This window comes from Trachinotus anak, unplaced genomic scaffold (genome assembly GCF_046630095.1).
Source record: "Trachinotus anak isolate AG129_WGS33_773 ecotype Australia unplaced genomic scaffold, CSIRO_AGI_Tana_v1 ptg000025l, whole genome shotgun sequence".
NCBI classification, from domain to species: domain Eukaryota; kingdom Metazoa; phylum Chordata; class Actinopteri; order Carangiformes; family Carangidae; genus Trachinotus; species Trachinotus anak.
The window spans coordinates 13,381,581-13,394,037 of record NW_027273876.1 but is presented as its reverse complement, the minus strand read 5'-3'; the positions used below and the strand labels follow the sequence as shown (position 1 = coordinate 13,394,037).

Below are 12,457 nucleotides of genomic sequence, written 5' to 3'. Positions count from 1 at the left end.
ATCACCTGGCTGTTGGAGACACCTTACTTTTAATCACTGCTGCTCCTTTACTGTTTCAAATTACTTTATTCATTTTTACTGCCTTCGCAGCAAAATTTATTGGTTCTTTTTGAATATTAATTTTAATCAACATCTTACCAAACAGACCAGGCCTCATCCCAAATGTACTTGAACATTTTTCACCAGTATTCACTGCACATTCAATCCACATACATACTGTTGCACACACACACACACACACACACACACATTTGTACATGCAGAATGCAATGTAATGCTGGACATTCGAGAAGACAGTTCCTTTTTTTCAAAAGAAGAGAAGACGCAGAACATTTTCAACATTATAATACTAAATGTAATTAGTCAGTCATCTGTTCTGGCAAATACTGAGATCAGTATTCAGTAGGTTTTAACATGAGTTAGACTCCACCTGCAGGTCAGTGTCAATTGCAGTGTGTACAAATCAAGCTGAACTGTCAAAAAAAAAGAAACATGTAAACAATAATCTGCTTGTAATAACATTTAAAATGCAGCTCCAGAAATGTTGGATAATGTATCAGCATTCTGAGTATATTAAGTGAAATTAAAAATAATAATTAATGAATTTGGATTCAATGGTGGTGACAATTGTTGCATTTAGATTTAGTACACAGAGTACTACAAGAAATAATACTGTTAGAATAAATATCCTCTCTCTATACTGTACTTCATACAACTTAAAGATGACGTGAGTGCAGGGAATTCAATAATAAATGCTTCCATCTTGAAAATCAGAACTGCCACCATTAACCAAGTGGACTATCTTCACTAATATACAGTATATACTGTTACTCTAATGTAAAACATTTTGCTGTTATTGTCTCCTTTACTGCAGCTTCATGACAGATCTTGTTCGATTGATGAAAATGTTAAGTCACTAGATTCAGTTTGAAGCAATTTTGCCACAATTATTTAATTCCATGACAAGTGGGTGAACTCCATGTGCCGACCATGTAATGACAACCACCTGATATGATCAGAACCTCCACAACAGCTACTAAATGGACTTCATGGTGAGATTTGCTCAAATCTCAGCTGAAAATATGTGAATGTGGTAAAGTATTACACACAATCACAAACTTTCTCTCTCTCCTCGTGTAACTTGTTTTTTCTGGCTTATCACAGTTTACACATTTTTTTCAGTTCCGTCTTTCTTTCCTCTCTGTTCCTGTTTTGTTGCCTCACTGGGCTGCACTTTAAAAATCTGCTTCATGTTGTTGATATCGCACATGCTTGTATATTGGTTACAATAAGAATGTACTGTCTCTGAAGTCTACCTGACCTAGTCCTTCCTGTACAGTCTGTCAGAAGTTTTCAGAACCACTGATTATGAAGTTACAACTGACTTGTTTCCCAACTTCCTCTTTGCGACAGCCAAGACCTCTAGCATTCATTCCATATTGTCTACATGATTAAACAGGCTGTCTGCATTGAAAAGCTGAAGAATGGCGGTGGTTCCTAAAAAGGATGCATGCTGGGAAAGAGAAGAGTTATTCTGATTGTACATAGATACCACGTGAATTCTTCATATCAATACCCAAATTTATTATAAGAGTACAGAGAGATTCTACTTTAAGACAACCTTGTTTATTAGCAGTGTAATTACAATGAATGTGTTTGTATTTTGACACAATTTAAACACAAAAGGTTATCGCTATATGATTCTACCTAATATCAGAAGAATGTGAAGAACAATAATTTTTTACACAGAAAAATAAATAAAATATACAAGTTGATCTTATATTACAGGTTACACCACACTGACGGTCTTCCTGAGCTGAACAGAAGCAGACACCCCTCAGCTACAATATGAACTCATGTTTACGCAGTTTACAGAAAAAAAAAAAAAAGACGATGGCAAACGTCTTTTTCCTGAATGACAGATGTTCTTGCATCGGTGAGTGCCTGCAACAACTCAGCCCGTGAGATCAGCTTGTGACTGCACTCTAGTTTCCTGTCTTTGGTAACTTGAACTCCTGGCGAGGATCGGAGAGATCAAGCATCAGGTCTCATCATGTGACTGTAAGTAAATTGGCTTGGCCTGCTTCCTCAGGCGCTGCTGCGCTCGCAGCTTCCTGCCCTTCTGAGTTGCCAGTCCCAGGGGTGGTAAGTAGGTCTACAGGGACATTCAGAGAACAAATAACTGAACAAAATGTATCAACAACACAATGACCTACACAAAAACAAAGGTTGGCTTGATAAACGGTAACTTACAGCTCTTGGATATGGGTTTCTGTAATGTAGACCTGTGAAGAAAATAATAATGTTGGAAGGAAATGTGAAACCTGAAAACATTTTACTTTTTAAAAGCAAATCCTATAGTCCTGTGTGGCCCTACCCAAAGCGCCTGATTCCCTTGCAATATGGATCATTTCTGAGGTGTAAATTTGATCTGTATTGGTTTATTTACTCCTTTCAAAGATGGATTATAAACTTTTGTTTGAGTATCCCTGTGGTCCAATTATAGAACGATTAGATAAAAAGCTAAGCATCTGTGTGAAATTGCCAAAACAGTTTAAGTCTAGAAATGAACTTATTTCTTATAATCTAACTAAAATAAAACAAAATGCAAGAATGCAAGATTAAAAATGTTCTGAATCAGATGTTATTTGCACAAGTCATTACAGCAAGCTTATATTTCACCAAACTGTTGACAAAATAAACTGCAAACATGCTGATGCATGTTCTTTCGGGCTTTTCTTGTGTCAGCAACATTCAGATCATCAGAGCATCAGTTTACTCCTCTGCTTACTCCGGCTGATTCATTCAAGACTTTCAGATGAACTTGCACAGTCACTCAGTGACAGATATTCTATCACATATTACACATTACCAGAAACAACACCCAGCTATGCCCTCAGATTGAGATTTAGACAGCAATATATAAAAACATCCTGAAATTCTTAGAGCTACTTCAAACTGTGGCCTGCGCAGGCTAAAGCTCAGTCCAAGGTAAACGTCCATCACTTGTGTCTTACCTATTTCTATCCTTGCTTCACATTCTTCTATACACTTCTTTACTGACTCTTGATCTGTGAGCTGAAAACAAGGGCACAGACGAAAAGATTAGTAACGCACACTGCCACAAAATTACTGTAAATTCGTTTCTGTGAGCTGAATATTGTTGTTCACACCTGCTGGTTTTGCCTGAACAGAGTACGAGCCTCCTGAAGTATGTACTTTCTCTCCGTCTCTGTGTCGCTTGTAACTCCACTCTGTGCCTGCCAGGATCGGGCGATGCGAAACACCCGCATGTACAGTGACAGCACCGTCCTGCGAGTGGAGGCCGTCATCGGTGATCGAAATCTGAGAAAACAGCAGATGCAAACATGATGAGCACCCAGCACTCAGTTGAACTTGCTCAGTCCCTTTGTCAATTTATATGCCTCTACAGACAATGTATCATACAATAGGCTGTTAGTTGGACATCACATTACTTATGAATGGTGACCAGTGAACATAAGGCTACGCTGTTACACGTATATAATTCCAGTAGGAAAGGAAAGGTAGGTTCCTCATTACAATTGTCATATTTTTGTAAGTGACTCCATGTTATGTAAAAGATTTTGTTAAGCAGATAATGGAAAGCTTCAAAAAGCCTTCCCATTATGTTTCGTACACACACTTTAAACATGGCAGCATCATTAAACCATAAAACAAACCATTACTATGCTGGAATAATACCAGAGGGCTCTATGTTTTCAGTGTCAGTAAGTTTGTAGTGATTTGATTGAGCAGGGCATTAGGACATATACATCATGTGAACAAAACACACAAAAACTAAATAATAAAGATCTTAAATCTGCACCTTTGTGAGACAAGGCGACATGATTTTTTAATAACAGAAGACTTGCCTTTGTTGAAGTTGTGCTTGAGAGGTGCAGATTCCCCAACACATCTGCAAATAGCCAAATTACCAAATCCTATTGACATGCAGTGAACTAAGGGCATTTGGGGGCCCCGGAAGTCTGCAGCCCAGGGTTAAATTATGCTTTGACGGAGTTGTTATCCAGCGTCCCCGTCATTCAACAGTAGATGTCACTAAAACCAACACAGGTCTGTTTTCCAAACATAGCCTTAGAGCAGTTACATGACTGACTGTAAGGTGCTAATCGTATTTTGTAATATGTGCGTGTATGTGCATGAAAGAGAGTGATTAAAGGAAGTCTTAAGAGTCGCTGTATTTGTATTCACTCTTGTTGTCTTATACTTCGGCATCAATTGTTAGCATGAAGCTAGCTCTCCTTGAGCCCTCTCACATTGACAGCCCAAGATGAGCATCTGTTGTTTCAGAGACCTGAATTAAATTAGAGCCATGTTACCGACTTGCATTAGCGTTGTCACTCTTAACATTTTACAGTTTTTCTGACAGCACAAACCTTGACCTACCGATTGTGCTTGAAGAAGAAGCTAATTCGCCAGCAGCTCGCGAGGGCAGCAGAAACACACTTGTCGACTGATGATGACGTTTTCAAAGGTTGCAAGGAAGAAACGAAAAATAAACTCATAAACATAAATGACTGACTGCACTTTTTTTTCGTACACAAAACTGAAGTTAGCTTAGCTGTTTAAATTATTAGACACATTTATACAGTTCATTATTTATGGACCCAGTTTAAGCCATTTCAAATGGGTTTTCACATATTTTCCAGTGTTCCGTATTATTCTTTAAAGGCTCGCTAAAATGTCATCGTCAAAACACCTGCTTTAATAATTGACTCTGTAATAAGTCACTCATCTGGGTGCAGTGTAGCATTTACAATAACATAACTTTATTAACACGAAAATATTTATTTGCCACCGCGGAGATGAAGATCAGCTGTTGGAGGAAGTGATGCAGGAAAATGCCCATAATGTAGCTACACTCAATGACTAAAAGGGGGAAGCACAAAGAAACTGGCTGCTGTAGTCCGAGGTGGTCTTTTAACTCTGTCCTAACAGAGAACACAATTCAAAATGGGTTCAAAGGCGCACTCTGGCTGCTAGCTTTTTACCTGATTTGTTTTTATACTAGAAGCGGTGGGAAATGCGACATCGATGTTGAAGTTTTTTTGTCAGCTGCCAGCTAGTTAGCTAGCTATCTGAGTTAACGCGACGAGTTTGCCTCAGTTCTCTTCTGCTCGTAAACGCTGCCTTGGCCAACTTACTAACAACTTAATTTTGTACTGGCACTCCTGAGGCGATGTACATCCAGATCCACACAGTACAATTTTCCAAAAAGGTAAGTTTGTTAATGAGGATAGTTGTGGTGTTTTTTCGCTGTCTTAAGCGAAACACCTAGCTTAGCCAATAGCTAACTTTTAGTTAACCGAGCTGATGCTAGCTAGCTATGGCGACGTCGTCAGGGCCAGGCAGTTTAGATGTAAATGGCCCGGCGGCAGTGATGTGTTGGTAATCGATAACAGCTTCACACCAAGTACCATCTGAGCGAGTGAACAGTTAAATTGCCAGGTGTGAATGATTATCGAAACACTGTTTAAATGGCATTTTCAGTGCTGTGCATGTGTTGTTCAGCTCACTTCATCCTGTTTGTGTTCGCCACTTCCCAAAGGACCTAAGTTGGTGAAATAACGTTAATGCTAGCTACCGTCAGTAAGTGTCAGATATCTAACTTAATTGAGACTGTACACTGACAACAATGGTACAAATGTCACACATTTGTAGTCCAGTTAAACTTATCTCTGGCTGCTTTCGGAGTCAAAAAATCTAAACTAATGAACACTAAAGTGTTTGCTAATCTAGCATGCTAGCTTGTTGAGGATGGTAATGGTAAAAAAAAAAATCTGATTAATAAGCAGGCCTTCACACGTTTATCAGATGTTACTTAGGTGAAATTAGTCAGAATGGACCTGTGAGAGATTTGCCTCTACATGCCCAGTGCAATGATCAGTCATGGAGTAGTCTTGCTCTGATGATGCACATAGAGTTTCTTCGTCGATGGCTTGACATGATCAGTGATCACCACACAAAGTAAAAGTTTGTTTCAGAATAAGGACTGAGAAGTAGCTTGAACTTTTGGAATTTAGAGCACAGCTCATGAGCAGGGCAAAGCCAGCCTGTCCCCTGTATGAGGTTCCTCACTGGACACCACAGATGTATAAGCCTCCCTGAAGTCCACAGTGTCTTCAGTCCAAATGCTATAAACCATCTTCATTGTCGTTATAAATCAGTAATTGAATAATCATATAATAAGGCAAACTGTTGTGTTGTGCTCAAATTACACATTCATAGCATGTTGACTGAAATAGTCCTGCAGGTTGGGAATGATGAGCTATCACTTTCTGCTTATGATGACAAGATAACATGTCTTTTCAGCACTGCGGATGTCAAGGTCACGATGATGGAGCAGAATAGAAAGACACTTTGGTCTGTGGCCAGTGCCATCTGAGGGACTGCCTGTAAGTAGTCTCTTAACCAGCTACTTTATTCATTATCAAATACTTGTACATGTTATGGCTGTGGATTGACAGCAAAATCATCAATTGCTTTAATATGTACACATGGAATCAACTTAATTTAAGCAGCTGATTAGACTGAAGAGAGCTCATGCTGCATTGATCTTATTACTCTGAAAACTTTTCATGCAGTTTGGCCAGTGATCAGTTTGTTTAATCCACTATTAAAAAGTAAATAACTTCATTACCTGGCTATTGGTTGCTCTGCTCAAGTTCCCTTTCTCCCTTGTGTTATTTTACTTGCCAATCTCAACCTCAGTTACCACTTTGGTGTAGATTGTTGGGAGGATTAGGAGAAGATGTGAGTTTGTACATTGATGTTACTGTTCAATATGGCATTATTCCCTATGTCTTTTTCTAAGCATACTAGAAAGGAGCTCACATGGTCTAATAATCATGTTTCTCTTAATCTGAAAGCTGCCTATTGACAGCCACAGTGTCCCCTTATTCTTTTTCCTCTTCTTCCTTTGTGTTTATTGGCTCACTACATGGTTGCTGTTTTAGCAAGCTGAACATTTCTGTGATTGCATTTTGTAATCCATTGTCGTCACTCCTGGGACATAGAAAGGGAGCAATACTGTATGTACTGCCTAATGTAAAACTAAATGAAACTCCCACTGTCAAATGGGGATTGTCTAATACTATGTTTATACTCCTGACACCAAGCAAACATACAGTTGTACAAAAGCTATTCAATGCAGATATAGTGCATAGGATTGTGAACTGAAATATTGCACAATAAAGCTAATAAGTGACATGACAAGTAAAAGTTATACAAATATAGTAATATTTTGATTGCTTAAACTGGCTGAACCTTTGGTGAAAACAAGGAAAACTTGTTTTCACCAAAGGTTCATATTAAAGTTATGTAGTTCGTCTGTCTAACACAAACCTAATTCTACCTCAGCTGGTTTCTGTGGCTACCAATCATGTTTTTTAAAATTTATTTTGTAGAGGTTTCTATGGTAATCTGCACTGTGTATGTATGCATTGCATGTATACATATAGAATGTTTTTCTCTGGTCTTCTCTTTTTAGGGTTTTTAAGTCTAGCAGTGCAAGACCTGGATTGTGGCGGATTTGGCACAGGTAGCTTTAAATTCCTGTAGTTTCATTTCTTGATACCAAGATCTTCACAACTGTGGATCTTGATCTTTTGATTGAGAGCAAGATTGACTACAGTTTAGAGCCTCACTCGATGATAATGAACATTGTTAAATTGTTCTTCACCTCAGGCCTGAGGGTATGTTGAGGCGTCTTGCCAGGCCAGAGCAGAGGCGTGTAGGTGGTTCGGACGGGGACTGAAGGTGAGGAGGAAAGACAGACGAGGGACCAGGGAGGAAGACATGGGCCAGTGTGTCACCAAGTGTAAGAATCCGACATCCTCACTCGGCAGTAAGAGTGGAGATAAGGAGAGCAGCTCCAAGTCCCACCACAAGAAAGGTGGCAGTGGTGGTGGTGGGAGCCACAAAGAGGAGCCCAGTGCCCCATGTAGCAAAGCCACCAGCGAGCTGTCGAATGGCACCAAAGCCTTGGAAGTTACAGTGGAGACACCTGTCATACCTGCACTGATGGGGGAACCACGCAAGGACGAGCTGCTGGATGGAGATGGGCTGTCAATGCTGCGCATCGAGGAGCTATTCTCCTGCTACAAGGATGAGCAGGAAGATGCCATCTTGGAGGAAGGCATGGAGAGGTTTTGCAATGACCTGTGCGTGGACCCAGCAGAGTTTCGGGTGCTTGTTCTTGCCTGGAAGTTTCAAGCAGCCACCATGTGCAAGTTTACAAGGTAAAGTGGAGTTTTCATGAATGGATTTTCACTGGTATTTGTTGAAGATAAACTAGCATAACCATAGAATAGTGATCGGCTGTAAGTGAAAACTGAACCTTTTGATACAGATATTTCCTTATCCTTGACGACTAATAAACATAGTTGGTGCCTGCCAAGATTTAACTACCCAGCAGGGTGCTGTTTTCATGTATCAGCAAACACACATGGAGCAATAAGCACAGATTGCTTTAATTCAAATGTATAAAACGTGCCACATTTATTTTGGTATTAGATTTGCCATTTCTCAGTGTGTCCTGGCTCAATTCCCTTTTTTCATCATGTACAGTCTCTCTCTCTCCCCATGTGTCCTACACTATCACTCCAGCCAATAAAGGTGATAATTAGAAAAATTGTTAAAAAAAAAATTCCCAAAATTGAAAGGGATTCCCTGAAAATGAGGCTGTTTATTGTAAACCACCCACATGAAAAGACCAGCTATTAAAATCTTCTCATTACATTCCATTGAAATTCCACAACCTTTTCCCAATACACACTTTGCAGCTGCCATTTGTCTCTTTAAAAAAAAAAAGTCACTTTGTGTCTGTCTTCAGTGACATTTTTCAGGTTCAACACACCTCTAAAGTGTAAGCTGAGAACTGTGATTGAACTGAGAGTAAAAATTTCCTGACACCAAGCTCCACACTGGCACTATGTAACACTATCTACTAATGTAAAGCTGTCGGCGCTGAAACACATCTCTTCTAAACTGAATTGTCTTTAGGGCAATCCTGGACATGTTGTAAAGTCAGGCTGTTGCCACATCTCCATATGATCAGCACTGTGCACGAAGGAAGTCAATTTGCAAGTCAGTGAGAATATCACAGGTTGTGATCAGGCACTCTGCTCCTAAGGGTGCTGCCAAAAATCAATGGGGAAAAAAAAAAAAATCATTTTGATATGATTAGAAAAGACGCCTTTAAAATTGCCCCAAAATGATCACATTTAGAAGAAAGTGTATCATAGCTATAAAAATGGCACAAATTTAGGCTTTCAAGAACTTTGAATTTGACGAGTTGGTCTATTGGATAAAAGTGCCATAATGTCATAATGTTAGAGTGGTTGCTGATGTCTGTAATTTGTTTTTAAGCAAGTGTTATCTGATGCTGCTACCACAATATCATGCGCCCTCAATAAATGCACCAGCACTCTTCTGGCCACGGTTTAAAACACCAGCAACTGCTCCTCCCTGAACTGTTTGACCTTCAAGTCACCAGTCTTTTCACTGTGCAGAGGTCCATCCATCCATCCATCCATCCATCCATCCCACATCACTCACTTTAGCTTTTCATCTTAAGAAGCACACACATGTAGACACACACTGTCCCGTGTCAGGTAGGGGGGGCGCAGAGGAAATGGGTCCTGCTCCGCGCTCCCGCTCCGCAGTTAGTGTCACAGATGAATAGAGCTGGCTGCTGGCTGGGTCACTTGTCACTGCTCCCCCTCTCTGATTTTTAACTCAGCACTTTTCTATCCAGAGGCTTTGGACAATACCACACTCTGGTTACCAACATGTTTCATTGTCAGCTGATGCTTACTGAAGCTCTTTATATTACATTTGACTTTGAAAGCCCATATTGTTGTAGGACTCAAATAACAAAGTATATTTGCATGGGTTGGGGCCCCCAAGACTGGAGTGAAAATGATGTTTGTCAAAGTTGCATTGAAAGCATGAACAGTTTTCATTACAGTTTTTAAATGTATTCCTTAAACTGCAAGGGACTATGCCTTCTTTGTTAGTGATGTTTGTAGTGCTGCTCTAGACAGACAGCCTGTTGTTTGCATTAGATGACTTCACAATGCTGTATTGTTGCTTGTGGCAAATTTAACTACTAGTTAGCTCTGGTGCTGCTCCGATTGCTTTGTTGAACAGTACGCTTTGCTTCTGGGCCACATCATCTTGAGTGAACTGGTCCTAAATAATTCTGATGTCCGGTTCTGTTTCTCTGTGTCAACAGGAAGGAGTTTGTTGAGGGCTGCAAGGCCATCCAGGCAGACAGCATCAAAGGCATCTGCTCACGTTTCCCCTGCATGCTGCTGGAGGCCCAGGGCGAGGAGAACTTCAAGGACCTGTACCGTTTCACCTTCCAATTTGGCCTGGACGCTGAGGAGGGCCAACGCTCTCTGCAGCGCGAAATAGCCATTGCCCTGTGGCGCCTGGTTTTCACCCAGGACACACCTGCCATCCTGGAGCACTGGCTGGACTTCCTAGCAGAGAACCCCTCAGGTATTCGGGGCATCTCAAGGGACACGTGGAACATGTTCCTCAACTTCACCCAGGCGATTGGGCCTGACCTGAGCAACTACAGCGAGGACGAGGCCTGGCCCAGCCTCTTCGACACCTTTGTGGAGTGGGAGTTGGAGCGCAGGAAAAAAGTGGAGCAACAGGCACTGATGGCAAAGCAGGAAGAGGGGAGGTGTACGGAGACAGAGTGTTCTCCTACCACAGATAGACTTGAAACAGAGGGAAGCCGCGGCTCACAGACGTGGGGGGGCCACTGACCAGGAAACGAGAAATATTTGTAAGGGAGGGAAGGATATGACCTATAAGTGAACTGTACATCTGTGAATCATTGGATGAATATTAGTATTACCAATACAGCTGTTCATTTCGCTCTCCTTTTCTGTTTGGGTGGGATTCCTGCTTGGCAACTTTTTTTGGCTTTTGAAAGGGCTCTAAGAACTGTTATGTTTTAAGCACTTCTATTTAAGTTATTGTTTTACTATTTTCGCCTCCCATGTGTGTTTTTAGTAATTGGACATGTGGTCCATTTTAACCTACATGTACCATAACCCAGCACAGTAAGGAAAAGCTTGGTTTCAAAAGAAGAAAGCAGAAAGCCATAAGCCTTGATCACAATTATCATCTAGACAATTTATTTTGACCTGGTAACACTGCTGATATGTTTTGTACAATGAATTAATTAATAATGAATAAGAAGGGAAATTTGGGCATCCAGTCTACAAATAATTTCTTGCTACCAAAACATGAGATTTATTATAAGGGTTGGGGTCAGTGAGATCATCTCGATTCGACTACTTTAGTTAGATTGTATACTTTTATCTTGCAGTGCTGTGAGGATGAATTGGTTGCACTTGTATTGCCTTCACTCCTGTTGGCCTGCAATTACATGGCAAACGGTAATAAATTAAAATTATGTCACAAGGGCATTTTATTTTTGAAAAGAACACAAATGACATTGACATTTATATCCTTTATTCAGGAAAGTTGCAATATCATTTAAAATCCAAGTTGATTTCCATAGTAACAGCCCCACCCTCTCTCCTGTGTTGAGTGTTTTTTGAGTGCTACTAGCGCAGTGAGCAGCTTGGCTTGTTTAAGCAGCTGGCTGTGTTCCCCTTTGACCTCTAGCATCTACCATTTTGACGTCCACCTATTTTCAAGAAGTGGTTAAATGTATACACCACGATAATGCTGGCTTTTCTCAAATGCCTCGTTGGCCTCATTTTAGGGAGTAACATGACAAATGGGCTAAAGCTAGGTCTTGGTCATTTCTGGACGGAAGATACTCAAACCTGCGATACATTCAGGACCATTACACTGGGCGCCACACAAAGCTTATATTGTTTACCTGCAGGAGTTTAAGAGCTTTCACATAACTGCTATACAAAAAAAAAAAAAAATGTGTGCACACTTCACAAGTAATGATGACTGCTGCTGGTGATGGTTGTTAGGATTGCACAAAAACCAATGGCATACTAAGTCGCTATACTTGCAATGCTTTGCAGAGAGAATCGATGTCAACCACATTATTTCCATTTTAAACCTTTTCCAAACTGTAGAGTGATCTTAAGTATAGCCTAGGGTGTTGTAGGATGAGTGAGTGAGTGTTAACTAGACATGCTGGCTAATCAAGTGTCTGTGATATGGGTCCAGTGTGGTAAGAGGCTTGCCATAACCCGATCTGTTTGGTTTACATCTATAATGGTTTTATTTCAGACCCCCCTCCCTTTGTCTTTTTTTATATAAAATGTATTGATTTATAATAATAAAAACAGTGTTGAACTTTTGACTGTTGGTTATGAAAATGTGTGTGATTTTTACTTCAACGATCTTGCTGTGAATAGCTGTGAATAACCCAATTTGCGCACCGCTTGTCTTCAGTGCGGGTCCA

General features: G+C 40.4%; 2 protein-coding genes across 5 annotated transcripts; one reads left to right on the top strand and one right to left on the bottom strand.

Annotated features, from left to right (window-relative positions):
- Positions 1-1,556: 1,556 nt before the first annotated feature.
- On the bottom strand, positions 1,557-5,175 carry lyrm1 (LYR motif containing 1). 3 transcript variants are annotated; one of them, XM_071462310.1, is made up of 6 exons: positions 5,034-5,175; positions 4,429-4,495; positions 3,174-3,345; positions 3,018-3,078; positions 2,254-2,285; positions 1,557-2,155 (listed from the first exon to the last, which is right to left on the bottom strand). In XM_071462310.1, exons 3-6 carry the CDS (start codon positions 3,330-3,332, stop codon positions 2,042-2,044), a joined length of 366 nt encoding a protein of 121 aa, XP_071318411.1. In that variant the 5' UTR covers positions 3,333-3,345; positions 4,429-4,495; positions 5,034-5,175; the 3' UTR covers positions 1,557-2,041. The 3 variants fall into 3 exon arrangements, with proteins under 3 accessions (XP_071318411.1, XP_071318412.1, XP_071318410.1); XM_071462311.1 differs by lacking the exon at positions 4,429-4,495 and having other exon boundaries at positions 5,034-5,161; XM_071462309.1 differs by lacking the exons at positions 4,429-4,495; positions 5,034-5,175 and adding an exon at positions 3,894-4,047.
- On the top strand, positions 5,121-12,360 carry dcun1d3 (defective in cullin neddylation 1 domain containing 3). Of its 2 annotated transcripts, none has more exons than XM_071462297.1 (5): positions 5,121-5,260; positions 6,355-6,437; positions 7,532-7,582; positions 7,729-8,282; positions 10,280-12,360. In XM_071462297.1, exons 4-5 carry the CDS (start codon positions 7,840-7,842, stop codon positions 10,821-10,823), a joined length of 987 nt encoding a protein of 328 aa, XP_071318398.1. In that variant the 5' UTR covers positions 5,121-5,260; positions 6,355-6,437; positions 7,532-7,582; positions 7,729-7,839; the 3' UTR covers positions 10,824-12,360. The 2 variants fall into 2 exon arrangements, with proteins under 2 accessions (XP_071318398.1, XP_071318399.1); XM_071462298.1 differs by lacking the exon at positions 5,121-5,260 and adding an exon at positions 5,279-5,631.
- Positions 12,361-12,457: the final 97 nt, after the last annotated feature.